At 47.1% G+C, this 17,254-nt stretch overlaps 1 protein-coding gene across 1 annotated transcript in view; it reads left to right on the top strand.

The window, feature by feature from the left end:
* Positions 1-17,254, top strand: part of SFSWAP (splicing factor SWAP) — a 97,848-nt gene that overhangs the window by 18,897 nt on the left and 61,697 nt on the right. Inside the window, 3 exon segments of the mRNA XM_064379541.1 lie at positions 941-1,166; positions 2,475-2,587; positions 3,832-3,967. Coding sequence (XP_064235611.1) covers positions 941-1,166; positions 2,475-2,587; positions 3,832-3,967 — 475 coding nt within the window.

Below are 17,254 nucleotides of genomic sequence, written 5' to 3'. Positions count from 1 at the left end.
AGGGTGTTATTAGTTCAAAAATTAAATTAGAGATTAAGTCATTTATATTTTGTGAAGGATGAAGCCCTGAATTCTTAGCCATGCATTTTTAATGAGAATAATTGCCAGTTTTATTTGCTAGTAATTTCCTAGTGTTAATCTCTGTTGATACTAAAGGTATCTTAGATGTGTGGCTTTCCGCTTTTGGTCTAACAAGGTCCATTTGTGGGCAGGAAATGCTGAGCGCACGAGGTTGTCGAGGTGACTCCTTAGCTCGTGAAGGGATGAGGGAGGGCATTGACACTGGAAAGAACTCACCTGGAGTCTCCCGTCTGCTCTGGCCAGACCACGCCGAGGTGGTTTTCAGCTTGGGACACTGCCTTTAAGTGGGAATGGCAGTGAGCCAGGAACTGTACAGGGCTGAGGAACAGCGCTCAGGTGCAGAAGACAGACGTGGCCTACTTTTGCGGCTTTCGTTGGGTGTCCAGAGGGCTGTGTTGTAAGAGGGAGCCTCCAAGCTGTGACAGCTAGTCCTCGCTAAGCAATGGGAAAGAGCAGTGATTCTGATTATTGAGAACCATGGAATGTGTACCCTCTCCCTGGAAAAATGCTTGTATGTAAAATTTGCATACACAGAGGATTCACAAACCCCCTGAACCCCATCATAGCTTAAAGACTCCTGATACATAGAAGGGTGTTGACTGGGTGCAAAAAGAGGTGGCCTCCGTGGGTCTGTACCAAGGTGGCGTGGCCCGCCTCAGTGGGCACTTTTTCTCTCCTACAAAATGCTGACAAGATTTGGAGACAGGCAAGTCCGAACAGCCTGGGCTCTTCCAGCTTAAAGTCTCTTATCTCTTAAAATTAACGGTAAAACCAGAGTCGTTGCTGTGTCTTAGTGAAATCACGTGGCCAGTGGACAAGAGGACACATGGGTGACGTGAATGTGTGTGTCTTCCCATAGCCGCCAACTGCTAAAATGCACGCCATCATCGAGCGCACGGCCAGCTTCGTGTGCAGGCAGGGGGCGCAGTTTGAGATCATGCTGAAGGCCAAGCAGGCCCGGAACTCCCAGTTTGACTTCCTGCGCTTCGACCATTACCTCAACCCCTACTATAAGTTCATCCAGAAAGCCATGAAGGAAGGGCGCTACACTGTCCTGGCAGAAAACAAAAGTGACGAGAAGAAAAGTAGGTACAACAGCGTCTGTTCCGTCCAGACCGCGGGCCTGCGTGGTGGGGATGGCGGGCGGCGGCTGGTTCTGGGAAGAGCATAGAGACGCACGTTCTCACAGATGCGTGGGTGAAAGCCAGACTAGAATTGCTAGCATGTGTCTGGAATCCCGCCGCTGCGACATCATCATTACCCCTGCTGGTGCACCTTTATTCAGTTCTCGGTTGGTATTTTATACGTAAATGAAATATCATTAAATATTGATGCTGTCAGAACGTAATCATCTGGCTGGGAAATTTTTGCCCACATTTTGCCTTCTTAACGTTTCATAGAGAAAACTGTTCCATCCCCTTTTGGATTATTCGTGTACCACAGTGTTCGGGGCCATATGGCACAATTATACATGGCCATGAAAATGAACATTTTTACTTGGATTATCTGTTTTAAGCTAGTTTTTATAATGGTGTCTCTATTTTGGAGTTCTTACTGCAAAAGCCAGCTGTATTTTGAATAAAGATGGTATGTTGACAAGTCTATTCATCTATGTTTATATATGTATATATATCTTCTATTGAATTTTTTTTTTTAATCAGAGATAGAGTCTCATTCTTGTCAACCAGGCTGGAGTGCAATGGCATGATCTCAGCTCACTGCAGCCTCTGCCTCCTGGGCTCAAGTGATTCTCATGCCTCAGCCTCCCAAGTAACTGGGATCACAGGCACATGCCACCATGCCCAGCTAATTTTTATATTTTTAGTAGAGACAGGGTTTCATCATATTGGCTAGGGTGGTCTCAAACTCCTCACCTCAGGTGATCTACCCGCCTCAGCCTCCCAAAGTGCTGGGATCACAGGCACGAGCCACTGCGCCCAGCCCTTCCACAGAATTTTGTTCTCTTCAGCCAAAATCGGTTTTAAATCAGTTGTGTGAATCCTATTGCAGGCCTCATCTTCAGATTTGTTGTAGGTTTTTTTTTTATTTGTCACTATTATTTTGCTTTTCATAAATCAGTACGATTTTTGCCTTTTTTTAAAAAAAAAAGAAAGAAAGGAAAAGAAAAAAGAGCATACAGTGCCCCAGACCAGCTGGTGCAGGGTGCTGGCAAGGAGTCACCAAATGGCCAGAGGTCACAATCATTTCTGTCTGGCCTGCTTCTGAACAAGTTGGGTGACTGGGGAAATTTTTCCAAAAGTGCTTTTTGGACAGATAACTAAGAAATGACTATATGTATGTCGGCCTTTGGCTGCTTCTAAGTTTTTGCATAATTAATTTATACTTTTTTTCTCACCATACACCAAAATCTTGAAATGTGATTTTGATTTCAGAATCAGGGGTCAGCTCTGACAATGAAGATGATGATGATGAAGAAGATGGGAATTACCTGCATCCTTCTCTCTTTGCCTCCAAGAAGTGTAACCGCCTTGAAGAGCTGATGAAGGTTTTTATCTCATTGTTGAGCTATATTTTTAATGCCACAACAAAACTTCTTCTAATGTAATTTTGGAAGATACGAAGAATGTCATTCTCGTGTGTTGTATCTTATTTTATCGTCATTGAGGTGTATCTGCACTTTTTATTTTAGCTGGGTGACAAAGCATCTGTTTCTTTGGTTTCTTACCTATCTATCTTATAAACTTTGTGAGCATTTGCTTATGATAATTTGATCATTCTATTAGTTTCACTCTCTGAGATACTCAGAATAAGTAGAGTGTTGGTTAAGACTTGAAAATCGTTTTGTTGTCTGGGCGGGTGTGGTGGCTCACACATGTAATCCTAGCACTTTGGGAGCCCAAGACAGGTGGATCACCTGAGGTCCAGAGTTCAAGATAGTCTGGCCAGCATGGGAAACCCCATTACTACTAAAAATACAAAAATTAGCCAGGCATGGTGGACACACCTGTAATTCCAGCTACTCAGGGGGCTAAGGCACAAGAATTGCTTGAACCTGGGAGGTGGAGGTTGCAGTGAGCCGATACCATGCTACAGCACTCCAGCCTGGGAGATGGAGTGAGACTCTGTCTCAAAAAGAGAGAAAAAAAAAAATGTTTAGTTGTGGTTTCGTTACAGAATTGGATTTTATAGGTGATCAGCATATACGCATCTTCAGGTGCTCTGTTACCATCACAGGTTGTTTTTAAATAAATGTTTGCACTTCTGATCTTCCCCTCCTCTGTGTGAAGAAACCGCTCAGCACTATCTTGTGGTTAATTCACACACTCTGCCATTTGCAACATAAAAAACAGGAATCTACTTGATTTGAGCATCTGGTTTTCAGCAGTCATGCAGTGTGGGTGACCTTTTGAGGGAATGATTGCTGATTGATTGGACTGGAAAAACCATTGGCGATTAAAATCAGAAACTCCTATAAGAAAAGACAGTTTCAAGTTTTTCATGGGGTTAGACATTCACACTTTAATTGATATCAAACTGGTCTTGATTGTTCATCTGTCCTCTTCTTGGGGTTATTTCAGAAATTGAAACCCTGTGTTCACTCAGTTCCTCTGAGACTTACAGCCAGCTGGTACATTTGTCAACAACTAGCTAGGACCTCCTTGGGTGCGTGTGAGCGTGTGTGTGTTTTCAAGGCATCTACACTGTGTCCTGGGGTGAGCCTTGTGCAGCATAACAGCTCTGCACGGTTCTGAATCCCAAACGCTCAGCTTGTGTCTTCTCTGTCTCCAGCCCTTGAAGGTGGTGGATCCAGATCACCCGCTGGCAGCGCTTGTCCGTAAGGCGCAGGCTGACAGCTCCACTCCCACCCCACACAACGCAGACGGTGCGCCTGTGCAGCCCTCCCAGGCGGACTACACGGCAGACTGTGAGTACTCACTGTGTGTCTCCTGACCTGGGTTCAGCTGCCTGTGACAGAGCCAGCTGCAGGGCTCTAAACCCCAAGTGTTCTGTCCTCCAATGTGACAAGCATGGACGCAGGCAGCCCAGAGCCGTCTGTGGCCACAAGGGAGAGTGCCACGTGGCCCAGTGTTGGCAAGATGGCTGCCCTGCTACAGCATTAGCTTTGTGTTCCAAGGAGGAGGAGGAGGACCGGCAAAGGTAGCTAGCTGGTTCTTCCCACTTTCCTTTCCTTTCCTTTTTCCTTTTTCCTTTCCTTGACAGGGTCTCACTCTGTTGCCCAGGCTGCAGTGCAAAGGTGGAAGCATGGTTCACCACAGCCTTACCTCTCAAACTCAAACAATCCTCCCACCTCAGCCGCCCTAGTAGGCGGGACTACCGGCACTATAACACTGGGCTACTTTTCATTTTTTGATAGAGATGGGGTCTCACTGTGTTGCCCAGGCTGGGCTTGAGCTCCTGGGCTTAAGCCGTCCTCCTGCCTTGGCCTCCCAAAGTGCCAGGATTACAGGCATGAGCCACTGCTCCTGGCCCTGGCTCTGCCCTTCTTTAAAGATCTCCCCACAAGCCATACCTAGTGGCTTCCCCTACCTCAGTGGCTAGCGCAGTGTCACGTGTCCCCACCTGCAGCGGAGGCTGGGCAGTGAGGCCTCCATTAAACACATTGCTGTCCTAAACAAAGTCAAGTGCTGTTAAGAACAGGGAGAATGGGGGGCACATAGTTTTGTCTGACGTGGTTGCTTTCTTTAAAAAGACTCACAGCAGGCCAGGCATGGTGGCTAATGCCTGAATCCCAAGGCTGAGGTGGGAGGACGGCTTAAGGACAGGAGTTTGAGACCAGCCTGGACAACATAGGTTGGCCATGTGCAGGCCCTGCAGGGCAAGGCGGGACGGTGGAGCCAGCTGAGAGTGGCCATTCTGTGACGCACAGCCTCCCCAGGTCTGGTGGGAGCACGGTCTGAACCAAGGCATGCAGACGTGGCATTGTAGGTCAGAAGGCTGGGCAGATTCCCAAGGGTTCACCACAGGGCAGCCAGAGCCCACACACTTTGATTTCTCCCCACCTGCTGGTGGCTCCCAGTACCCCTGATGAGCCATGACAACCAACATCCTCTGCAGGAAACCCCAAGCTTACTCTATTCAGGCCCCAACTGCCACTGCCCGCCGGGCACTGACGGCACCCCACCCCCATCCTCCTAAGCGGCCGTGCTCTAGCGAGGGTGCCACCTCCTCCCTCAGTACAGTGCAGTTGTTTTGAAACTCGTTGTCTCCCCTCTTGACACAGCAAGAGTGGTGGGCACACACGTGAGAGTAAGGCAGCTGGGTGCTGGAGCCTGCTGAGAGTGTGCATGTCTGACGTTAGGGTCTATGAGTTTTAGACACACACTCCTGCATCAGCCATAGGGGCAGAGCCCTCAGCATAGCGCCTACAGCCTCCTCACTGAGGCAGCACTTAGGACCACCACCACAATCACCCGTCTGGGATCTGGAGGGTCAGAAGGTGGGGCAGGTGTCCTCATCCAGTTTCCAAGAAGAGCCAAGAGCTAGAACCTGGGATCTAAATCCCTGTAAAACCTAGCAGAAATCAGTGTAAACCTGGACTCAGCCTGTGGGGCAAGTGGCTATGGCGTGGCAATAGTCAGGTCCTCCAGCACCACGCGAGCCCGGGCTGTGTGGCCACTGCAGAGGGAGCGCAGCCCCAGCACCGTCAGCCCCGCCTCCTCATCTGCAGAGCTTCTGGGGCTCCCAGCTCACCCACGCCTCCCTGCTCACCATCTTCTTGCTGCCCGTTGAGTGTCTTGTTCTGCCTGCCTTCTGCTTCTGTGTGCTGTTGAAGTTTCGTGGATGAAAGTCCCTCCTGACCGCGTCTTCACCTTCCTGGGTTTTCTGTGAAGTCGTTGTGGAATTTGGGGTCCTATGTGGCGGGTCGTTGGCAGTTGCAGGTGGAGACAGCAGTCATTGCTCCACCCAGGTTGGTCATGATTAGGGCGCTGCCCGTGATGCATGCGTGACTACCGTATGGTTATTGGTTTGTAATCAGTCATTGATAGCAGCATTTATTTACAAATAGAGTTCAGGTAGAGGGAAAACTGGTCATCGTTTTTGGGTTTAGTTCCCATGTGTTAAAAGTTCAAGATAATAATTTTTTGTTCATTATTTGTAGTTAGGTTACAAAACTAACCCGACGTCAGGTGATCCGCCCACCTCAGCTTCTCAAAGTGCTGAGATTACAGGCATGAGCCCCGCACCTAGGCGCATTGCTATTATACTTAAGTAACAAAGTAAAATTAAATTTCATAGGAAAAAACATTACAGAGAAAGGTCAGCTTACCCACAAAGGGAAGCCTATCAGACTTAACAGCAGATCTCTCAGCAGAAACTCTACAAGCCAGAAAAGAGTGGGGGCCAATATTCAACATCCTTAAAGAAAAGAACTTTCAACCCAGAATTTCATATCCAGCCAAATTAAGCTTTACAAGCGAAGGAAAAATAAAATCTTTTGCAAAAAAGCAAGTACTTAAAAATTTCACCACTACCAGGCCTGCTTTACAAGAGCTTCTGAAAGAAGCACTACACATATAAAGGAACAACCAGTATCAGCCTTTCCAAAACTATATCAAAAAGTAAACAGCATCAACATAATGAAGAATTTACATCAACTAATGGGCAAAACAGCCAGCTAGCATCAAATGGCAGTATTAAACTCATATATATTATTATTCAAACTGAATAAAAAGCCAAAACCCATCGGTATGCTGCATCCAGACCCATCTCACATGCAACGATACACAAAGACTCAAAACAAAGGGATGGAGGAAGATTTACCAACCAAACGGAGAGCAAAAATAAATAAATAAATAAAAAGCAGGAGTTGCAATTCTCGCCTCTGATAAAATAGACTTTAAAGCAACAAAGATCAAAAGAGGCAAAGAAGGGCATTACATAATGGTAAAAAGATCAATGCAACAAGAAGAGCTAACGATCCTAAATATACACACACCCAATACAGGAGCACCCAGATACATAAGACAAATTCTTAATGACTTACAAAGAGACTTAGACTCCCACACAATAATAGTGGGAGACTGTAACATCAAATTGTCAATATTAGCCTGATCAACGAGATAGAAAATTAACAAGGATATCCAGGACTTGAACTCAGACCCGGAACAAGTAAACTTAATAAGCATTTATAGAACCCTCCACTTCAAATACACAAAACATACATTCTTATCAGTACCACATCACACCTACTCTAAAAGTGACTACATAATTGGAAGTAAATCACTCCTCAGTAATCGCATAGCATTTCATAGGTTTAAATGAAATATTGGTTGGCTGCTTGTTTGTTATTTTCTTCCCTTATTCCTTCCTGTCTCCATTGTTAAGCACAATTATTGGCATAAAAGAGGTTTTCAATCTGCATTTCTAGACTGCATTCTAGCCTGGGCAATAAAGCAATACTCCCGTTCTCTTTCCCTCTTTCTCTTCTTTTTTCTTCCTCTCCTTCATTTTTTTTCTTTCTCCCTTTCTTTCTTCCTTAAAAAAAAAAAAAAAACAACTGTAGTAGCCAGACAGCTTTCACTATAACATAAAACAAAACAAAACAAATAAATAAAAATACCAAGTTAGATACAAATAAATGATGATTTAGATTACTACGTAAATAATATTTCTCATTAAACACTATTCTTATTCTTAAAAAAAAAAAGAAAGAAAAACTGTAATGTTTTAAACACCATGACACAGAGGACAAGAGCAGCCTGTGACGTGCGTGACCTGTTTGTGGCAAGCCCAAGCCTGTGCAGCTCTCCCAAAGCTCCTTCTCTCAGACTGCTGCAGGGCCGTCGCTGAATTGCTTGAAGAAAAGACCCTAACTCATGGGCTGTGTGCAATGAGCCTTTGTGAATGTAGTGTATGGCGTTGATGGGCTGTTTTGAAATTGCAGCTTCAGCCAGCTCAGAGGAAGGTTTGGGGGGCCTCTTTCTGTGTTGGGCACCCGCAGCCCTACGCAGGAGAGCTTGAGCAGAAGCAGGTCTGCGGATGCTGCTGCCCATGGCTTCTCTTGGCTTGCTCCTCCTCTTCCTCTGATGTACCCAGTGTGTTCACAGAAGTGTTGTCCCCCGTGGGGTTTCATAGCAAGCCTGATATTCCTGTATCTCTACTGTGTGATTTTCCATACTCTGGGCATGCATGGCCTTGCTTCTTAAACAGCCAGCTTTCTACAGAGGAGGCACAACCCTCAGGGGCATTTAAGTAATTTTCAGAAGAGGGCTTAAATGGTGGACTTTGCACTTGGGGAGGTACTCTAGGGGGATCCTGGAGAGAAGGCTGTCTGGAAAATTAGCAACATTACTGGAAACATTTTGGGGGATGCTCAGCTGGGGTAAGCCTGGGGCCCCGTGGGGGCTGGAAAGGGGCGGGGCTGGTGTTGGAGAGCATGTCACCTTCCACAGCACCCAGTTACCTGTCCCAGGACAAGAATTGTATGTGGGGGAGGAGACGGGATTTAAAGCGCAGACACTCATGCCCCACGATGAAAGCAGAGCCCTGTGACCGGCATTCCAAACCACTGCCAGCCACGGACACCGAAGACGAGACAAGGACGTTTTGGCCACAGACTTGAAACGTCAGCTCTGTGAGAGCGGGCTGGGGGTGGCGCAGTCACCCTGGGACTTACTGGGGAGGTGCGTACTATCAGGAGCGCCTCACCCTTCAAGAACTTTCCTGTGTCCGTCTCTGCCGTCTCCTCCTCCTCCCATTCCTGACATGTGGAGTGAGGGGTGGACTGGCAGGTCTGTAAGGCGCCTTTCACATCGAGGGTCTTAGGGGTTTCAGTCCAGCTTTGCAGGGAGTGGCAGTTTGTTGTTTGTACGGGGAAATTTCACGATCATAAAGCACAGGAGGCATCCTGAGAGCCAGGCCGCGACGCCTGCACTGCTCCAGCGCTCCGCAGGGCTGCGTGAGCAGGGCCTTCTCCTCGCCTCTGAGCAATGGAGCTGAGGCTGGAGGTGGGCACAGCTGCATGTTCTCGGGGGTTTCTTCACTGTATTTCTGCGGGGCTCACAGACTGCAGCTGTATTCCTGAAGAAAGGAGGAGGCCTGTCACAGCATCTGCGACAGCCCAGAAGGAAATAAACAGTCCCTACAGTCCCCTCAGGACAGGCACAGAGGACCCCGCCCTGGGATCCCAGCGTTGGTGAGGTGGGGTTGCAGGCAGGCCAGGGTGGGCCCCGAGGTGTGCAGAGAACGTGGCTGGGCTGATCTTCCTGCCACAGTGCAGCAGCCCTTCCGGGCCTGGGTTCTGTCACCTGCCCCCTCCACTCCCCATGCAACTTCCTCCTCCAAGGCGTGGGCTCCAGATGACGTATCTCCTAGATACAAACAAGACACCAAACACACACAGGAGCCCTCAGCCCACCCTGGGGTGGGGTGGCACGTGGGAGCAGCTCAGTGCCCTGTGTGTGACTTGCCCCCATTATCCAGGAACTTTGTTCTTGTCCTAGGTGAGTGCCACCACATGACACTGAGACCCGACAGCTCAGGTGACAGGGACACCTGACACAGAGGCCGGGGAAGCATCAGAGCCTCTGCTGTGGTGGATGCTGGGTGGAAGGGCCCCTGGCACAGAGAGCGTGTTCGTCACTGGCTTCTGCTGCCCTTGAGGACTTGAAGGCTGACGTTGGGCTGGGTGTGGCTTGTATGTAGGACAGAGCCCACACACTGGATTCGTGTTTTTCCCACAACTTAGAATAGCAAAGTTACAGACTCTGGGTTCTTATGAAGACTAGAATGAATGTGTTGGCTAACCATGATCTAATTCAAGAGGACTTTGAAATGAATGTGAAGGAGAAATGAGAAGAGGACTTAGGATCAAAAAGAGAGTGACCAGGAGTTCAGGGAGGCAGCCGCCGGCCCCACGCACTCCCCGCTTGTAAGCTGGGCCTCACTGCTGTGTTACTGCACTGCTCTTGCAGAGCGTGTTACACTTCTGAGTTACACGGTCATGGGTGTGCTTGTGCATATGAGAATGCCCTGTGGACCCAGAGCTCCCTGAGGCAAAGGCTGGGACTGTCTCACTGACCAGTCTGTTCCCTGTACCTCCATCCAAGGGGCCACGGGGCTCCCAGGAGCATTCACTCAATAACTTCAGAAAAGTGAAGAGCAGAAGTTCCAAAAGCACCTCATGTTTCCTAGGAGAAATCACCTGCACAGGAGTGCTGGATGCAGCTGACGTGCAGATGAACAGCTCTCCATTCATACACACACGTACGGGTGCACATGGATGCTGTGGAGCAGGCGTTGGAACACAGCGGAGCTGCTCCTGCAGCCGCAGATGGCATCTCAGTCGCATGGGGGTTGGGGGAGGCCTGCCCCGAGAGGCAGACCGGTCAGGCGGGTGGCGACTGTCCTTGAGGGTGATGCTCATACCATAGCCTTAGGAGCAAGCTGATGCCACACAGTCACAGAAGTGGGAGGCAGCCGCCAGGTGGCGTGGCCACGGGAACCTGGACTCTCCAGAGAGCTGGCGAGAGGCTTCCCTGGCAAAAAGCAGTGACAGGTGTTTGGGTTTAGGGACAAGAGAAACTGGAAACTACAGAAAAGCCCAAAAATGACCTCCCCAAGCGAAGAGAACCATCGTAGCCATGACTGTGTCTCATCCCTGCGCACGTGACTGAAGATTTCTATGTGCGCTTTCTGAGGGACAGCCTTTACAGTGGGCTTTGTCATGGCCGGGTGACTCTGAGCTGCTGCTTTGCTTCTCCAGGCCTCAGTTTTCCCATTTGTACCATTAGGGTAATTATTCAAATAGCGGAAGAACTCTGTCATACTCTGAATGGAACACCACTTAATTCTGGAACATTTTGAAGGTTTCCCATTGCTCCTATGAACCCAGGGAGAGTTTGAGAAGCAGAAATGATGAAGGGAAGACATGATCACAAAGTATGATGCTGCCATCGAATGCTCTCGGGCATCGTAGTCGGCCCTTGAGGCAAGAGAGGCAGTTAAAAGAGGTCTGCACCTGCTGTGTGTGGACCCAGAACATGAACGTACACTGTGGCTGCACCCTTCCGTGGCTGTTCCCTCGTTCTTGGCGTCCTGTGGTCCTCACGTGAGCCGCACCCGGCGAGCAGAGCCTGACTTCAGTCTGGAGCTCTGTAAAGTGATGCCGGGTTGTCTTAGTTTGAGGACTTGACAGTTATTTCTCCCTCCTCAAGTTGCACTATGGCTTTTTAAACAGGTGACCTTTTCTCTGGTCTTCTCAAAGTATTCAGCTTCATTTCCACAGAAACAGTAATTCTCATCTCTCACTCAGATTTTGTGTTTGCATAAATTTTGATCAAACATACAATTATAGTAAGTTTAACTGGAAAAATAGTTGAAGAGAAAAACTCTACTGTTAAAAGCAAAAAGGCCCAGGCTTCTGAAGAGATGCCTCTTCTCCCTGGTGTTTGTCATGGCACCGGCCAACTCAGCAGGATCGGACTGCCCGTCCAGCCAGAGAGCTTCTGCAGTGCGTTGCAAACAAGGCAGCGCCAGCACAGAAATCACAGTCCTGCAGAGGGAAGGCGTGGATGAGTGCCCCAGAAACGGATTCAAATCTAAATACGTAGAAAAGGAAACAGCAAGCTAACAGGAAGGGGTGTTCTGAGACAGGAAGAGCTATTTGGCAAACATCACGTTAAAGCCTCGCTTTTACCCAACAGCAGAATCACTTCCAGGTGGAAATGCCAGATGCGGAAATTCTTAGGAAAGTAAGGACACTTCAGCAGAAGGAAGAATCGTCTGTTTTCAGCCAGCAGTTATATTGGACTAATGCTTTTAAAATTTTGAGGAGAAAAAAACACCTGTATATCTAAACAGCTTTTACACAGGAAAAAAACCTGATAGTCCAGTAGAAAAATGATCTGCAGTGTGAATAATTCACAGGGGTAAAAACGGCCAGACAGTTTTTCAAGGCTCACCCTCCCTGCCTGCTCACAGGCATCATATCTGCTGACCTAGAACCCGAAATCTGTAGTGAGCACTGCTCCAGTGCTTGGGTTCCGCTCAGCTGCAGCAAATGTGTTAGGATGTAAGGCTTAGTGTTACAGTAGAAGGGAGCACACTCACAGGCACACACAAGCCTGTGCAGGCCTGAGACTTAGGATCAGATGGAGATTTCTAGGCTGCTGGAATGTTATTTTGTATATATGAGTTTGGGTACCTTAATAATAGATTAAAGAAATGCAGAGGAAACCTACAACGACGTGCCGTTTTTTAGCTGTCACTTCTTAAGCAGAGAAGGAAAAGGTGGCAGACATTTACTGTTGGTGGGAGTGTAGATTTGGGCCAGCAATGTGGTACGTGTGGAGGGTCAGCGGGCAGTCTGTCCGAGTATAAAACGCACGTGCCTCCAACCCAGGATGACTGCTGCTCTCGGTGACTAACACATGCATGAACATAGCCACGGAGATATTCATCATAGTACGCTTTTAGTAGTAGCAAAAGACCGAGATGACCCACGTCCTCGGCAGAGGACTAATGGCGTCCCTCTGATGTGCTCTCGAGGTGGGCTGCGGGGCTCTGGGAGTGGGCAGGGCCCGAGTGCCGCGGGGCCGCCTGTGGGAATGCCTCTTCCAAGGATGGAGACGAGGTGACTCCAGGGGAGGGCGGCACGAAGTGGTCTGCTCACTTTGGAAGGGAAGGGAGGGGCGCATGTGCTTCTCAATCAGCACCAAAAAGGGCTGGTAAGAAACTGGGACTGGTGGTCAGCACTGAGAAGGGAACTGGAAGGACAGGGTCGCGGTTGGGAGTGGCTGACTCAACTGCCTGTTTGTGCTGCTTGAATTTTTGCAGTGTGACTCGTCACCTTCTCAAAACATGCAGACTGACCTGGTGCTTATTGTGAGACTACAGTAGTCTCCTGAATGAATTCCTTACAATTCTGTGATTTAATGATACATGCTTTTATAACGTGAGGTGTTTCATCAGCCCGGTGTATTTTGTTTAAGCGGAAGTGGTCCCTGTGACATCTTTTTCCCCCATAATGACTTGCATGGCCAGTACTGCTGTGTCTCCCGGGAGGCTGTTGGGCCACTGAGCTTTTCTGCCTTTCATATTGCTTGGTATTTAGTAATCACCTTAGGGTATACTGAGTCATTCTTTCTTATTTACTTCCTGCTGAGAGACATTTTCCTACATTTTGGCAGCCTGGGAAGAAAAGCATCTATTTTTATTTTAAAATAGATTTTTCCTTAAAGTCCAACAGAATTTTATTTATATATATATATTTTTTTCCCAGGAGCCCTTTAAATATCGATGTGTAAAAGTAACAATTTATTTTATGTATTAATCAGCCTGACAATGAACTGCTTTTCATTACTCACTCGTCTTCTGCTGTTACAAATCCTTGCAGAAGAGTATAAATAAATAAAATTAATTATGCAGGAGGCAGTAACAGTGAAATACTGCCCACTGTGATAGCCTATGGGTTTTTTTAATAAAATGCCAACTCAGTTTTTCTTAATATTTATTCTATAAATAGCTCAAGTGAAATTAAACCATTTCATGTGGCTGCTCTAGATATTTTCTTGCCTCTATCCCAGTTTTTTAAATGTGCTTTTGCTATTTATGGTATATTTTTCCTGCAAATCATGACCTTGAAGTGCTTTACTTACTCTCCAAACCCGTTTTTAAAAACGGTTTTATTGTATGTCAAGAGAAGAAGGAATAAAGCAAAAATATTACCCAAGATTCTACCATCCAGAAATAGCCATTAGTGAACATCATTAGCAAAGTAGAAAAGACTGAGGTGATCGTGCTCAATAAAAAGGAAAGAAAGAAGCTTGTTATCTGTGGAACACAAAGATCATCTTTATGCATGAGTATCAATTAAAATGTTGGATGTGTCTCTAGAAATACGCAAAAGTGGAAATACATTTTACTAATACAGAAGAGCCTACAATCTAAAAGTGAAGTGACAGTCGAACTTCAGATGAAAGTTTCTCTTATACGTAAAGCATTCAGTTGTGGGAAAAGATGAGGAGAACATTGAGAGGTTGTAGAACCTTGCAGGTGTTTTATAAAGCTGTTTATTTCTCCTGACTTTTGTTAGAATTGGTCAGCTTTTTCCTTGCACATCTTAGCGTGTGCAGATCCCTCTGTCTCCTGTCTTTAGTAACTGCCTGGTGTCCTGTCGTATAGGTTTATCATGAAACAGCTCTCCATTAATTGATAGTTTGATTATTATTTCCAATTATTTCTACCTTTCCAATGCTGTAATGAACTTTTTTTTTCTTTTGTGAGACAGGGTCTCACTTTATTACCTAGCCTGGAGTGCAGTGACATGATCTTGGCTCACTGCAGCCTCGACCTCCCAGCCTCAAGCTATCCTCCCACCTCAGCCTCCTGAGTAGCTGGGACTACCAGCATGTGCCACCACACATGGCTGATTTTTTAAATACATTTTCTAGAGGTTTTTTTTTTTTTTTTTGAGATGGAGTTTTGCTCTTGTTACCCAGGCTGGAGTGCAGTGGCGAGATCTCGGCTCACTGCAAACTCCACATTCTGGGTTCAGGCAATTCTCCTGCCTCAGCCTCCCGAGAAGCTGGGACTACAGGCATGCGCCACCACACCCAGCTAATTTTTGTATTTTTAGTAGAGACGCGGTTTCACCATGTTGACCAGGATGGTCTCGATCTCTTGACCTCGCGATCTACCCACCTCGGCCTCCCAAAGTGCTGGGATTATGCGCATGAGCCACTGTGCCTAGCCAATTAATTATTTTTAAGCACTAATACGGTATAACTCTATATGCAAGATTAAAATCTTGACACTAAATGGCTAGGTCAAAGAGTATATGCGTTAAAGAATTGCCAGTTACTGACCAGTTGCCTTCTGAAACGTTGTGCCAGTATGCATTACCACCAGTGGGATAGGAATGCTTCTTAGTTCTGTAACCGTTTACAATGTAAGATTGATTTGAATATGCTGATATAGAAATATAGTGGGCCGGGCGCAGTGGCTCACGCCTGTAATCCCAGCACTTTGGGAGGCCGAGGCAGGTGGATCACGAGGTCAAGAGATCAAGACCATCCTGGTCAACATGGTGAAACCCTGTCTCTACTAAAAATACAAAAAATTAGCTGGGCACGGTGGTGCGTGCCTGTAATCCCAGCAACTCAGGAGGCTGAGGCAGGAGAATTGCCTGAACCCAGGAGGCGGAGGTTGCGGTGAGCCGAGATCGCGCCATTGCACTCCAGCCTGGGTAACAAGAGCGAAACTCCGTCTCAGAAAAAAAAAGAAATATATTTAAGAGTGAGTCAGGCAGTCAATATACTATATATATGACTTTGGCTTTGGTTCCTTAAAGTAATAGAAATATTATTTTTATATTATGAGAGTTTATAAATTGTATTTGTGTTCTATTATTCCAGGTTGCTTAATCTTAGTTTTACGGTTGACTGGATTTGTTTTTTCCCCACAGCTTTTCCTTTTGAATTATTTGTTCAATTCATCCTTTCTTGGTCATTTGAATTTCATAAACAAATACGTTTTTACAAGGGCTGTAGCTCGTGAATTCCTGCATATTGAAAAATGCCTGCCTTCGACCTTGATGTGAACAGGACAACTTGTCTGGGTATAAAACTCTTGGGTAATGCCGTGGGCCTCCCAGATCTCTGGGAACTGGAAGCTGATGCTGTCCTTTCCACCGCAGGGTGGCCCAGGGCAGCTGGATGGGTTATGACTGCTTATTTGGGTTTGTTCTTTGGTTGGTTTGCATTCATTGCTCCTGTGCTGCTCTCTGAGTTTTTTCATGCTTGAAAATCTTTCTCAGGGGCCTTTTAACATAAAGAGCAACTTGCAGGGAACGATACACCGAGTCGCTTGCCTGGGATTCAGAAGTGGAGTTGAACGTTGCGTGGAAAGGGAGAGACCGGCCCTGTCTTCCCTACCCTGTCCTGGGAGGTGGATGCTCTTTCTGACCCAACATCTGAGGAAGTTTTGCTTTGCCCTCAACTTTTATTAACTTCATTTCCCATTTTTCGTGGACTGTATTGTGTACGTTTCGGTCAGAGATTCAGTTCTCACTTCCGGAGGTTCTTTTCTGTTGTGCCTCTAGCACCTTTCCTGTCCTGCGCATTGGTGCCTCTGCTGGAAGGATGCAGTCTCTTGGTTTAGGTCACCATTCTTCTTCGAGCCCGTGCTCCCTGTTTCTTTTTGGCACTCAGCAGGATTGTGTCTATCTTCCCTGTCAGTGACTTTTCAGCTATGTCTGTTTCTTCCTTGTGGTTTAAATTCCATTGGTTCTGTCACAGTATTGCTGGGACCCTCCACTGGTTTTCTAAGCTTAACGTCAGGGCTCCACAACCTTTCTGTAAAAGTGCGTGTCTTCAGTCCTGTGGCTGCACAGCGTCTGTGCAGCCCCGCTCTCTCCCTGGGGTGTGGAGGCAGCGGCAGATGGTTGTAGACCCGTGAGTGTGGTGGAGCTCATTAAGGCTTCGTTGATGGATACTAGGGTTTTCATTACTCTTTTTTGAAACAGAATCTCACTCTGTTGCCCAGGCTGGAGTGCAGGGGCATGATGTTGGCTCACTACAACCTCTGCCTCCTAGGGTCAAGCAGTTATCTGCCTCAGCCTCCCAAGTAGCTGGGATTACAGGCACCTGCCTCCACGCCTGGCTAATTTTTATATTTTTAGTAGAGACAGGGTTTCAACATGTTGGCCAGGCTGGTCTTGAACTCATGACCTCATGACCCACCTGCCTCAGCCTCCCAAAGTGCTAGGATAACAGATGTGAGCCACTGTACCCGGCCTAGGGTTTTAATCACATATAATTTTAATGTTATAAACTATTGTTTGTTTGTTTGTATTTTTTCAACCATGTGTAAAAATGTAAAAACCAGGCCAGCCATGGTGGCTCACATCTGTTGTCCCAGCACTTTGAGGGGCTGAGGTGGGTGGATCTCTTGAGCTCAGGAGGTCAAGACCAGACTGGGCAATGTAGTGAGACTGTCTCTATTGAAAAAAAAAAAAAAAAAAAACTAAGAAAATTAGGTGGCCATAGGCTACAGGGAGCAATGGTTGCACCACTGTGCTCCAGCCTGGGTGACAGAGCGAGTCCCTGTCGCAAAGAAAAGCCAGTGAACACCATTCCGCTGATGGCTGTACAGGAACAGGGAGAGTGCCCGCTGGACCCTGCCTCACAGCCTCCCCCTGCATTTGGTGGGTTTTTGTACTTTGTTGAATTCCCATCTTCCCAGATTCATC

Source organism: Aotus nancymaae, unplaced genomic scaffold (assembly GCF_030222135.1).
Source record: "Aotus nancymaae isolate 86718 unplaced genomic scaffold, 86718_ANA_hifiasm-v0.15.2.pri h1tg000021l, whole genome shotgun sequence".
Taxonomy (NCBI): Eukaryota; Metazoa; Chordata; class Mammalia; order Primates; family Aotidae; genus Aotus; species Aotus nancymaae.
This window is presented reverse-complemented; position numbering and strand designations above follow the sequence as displayed.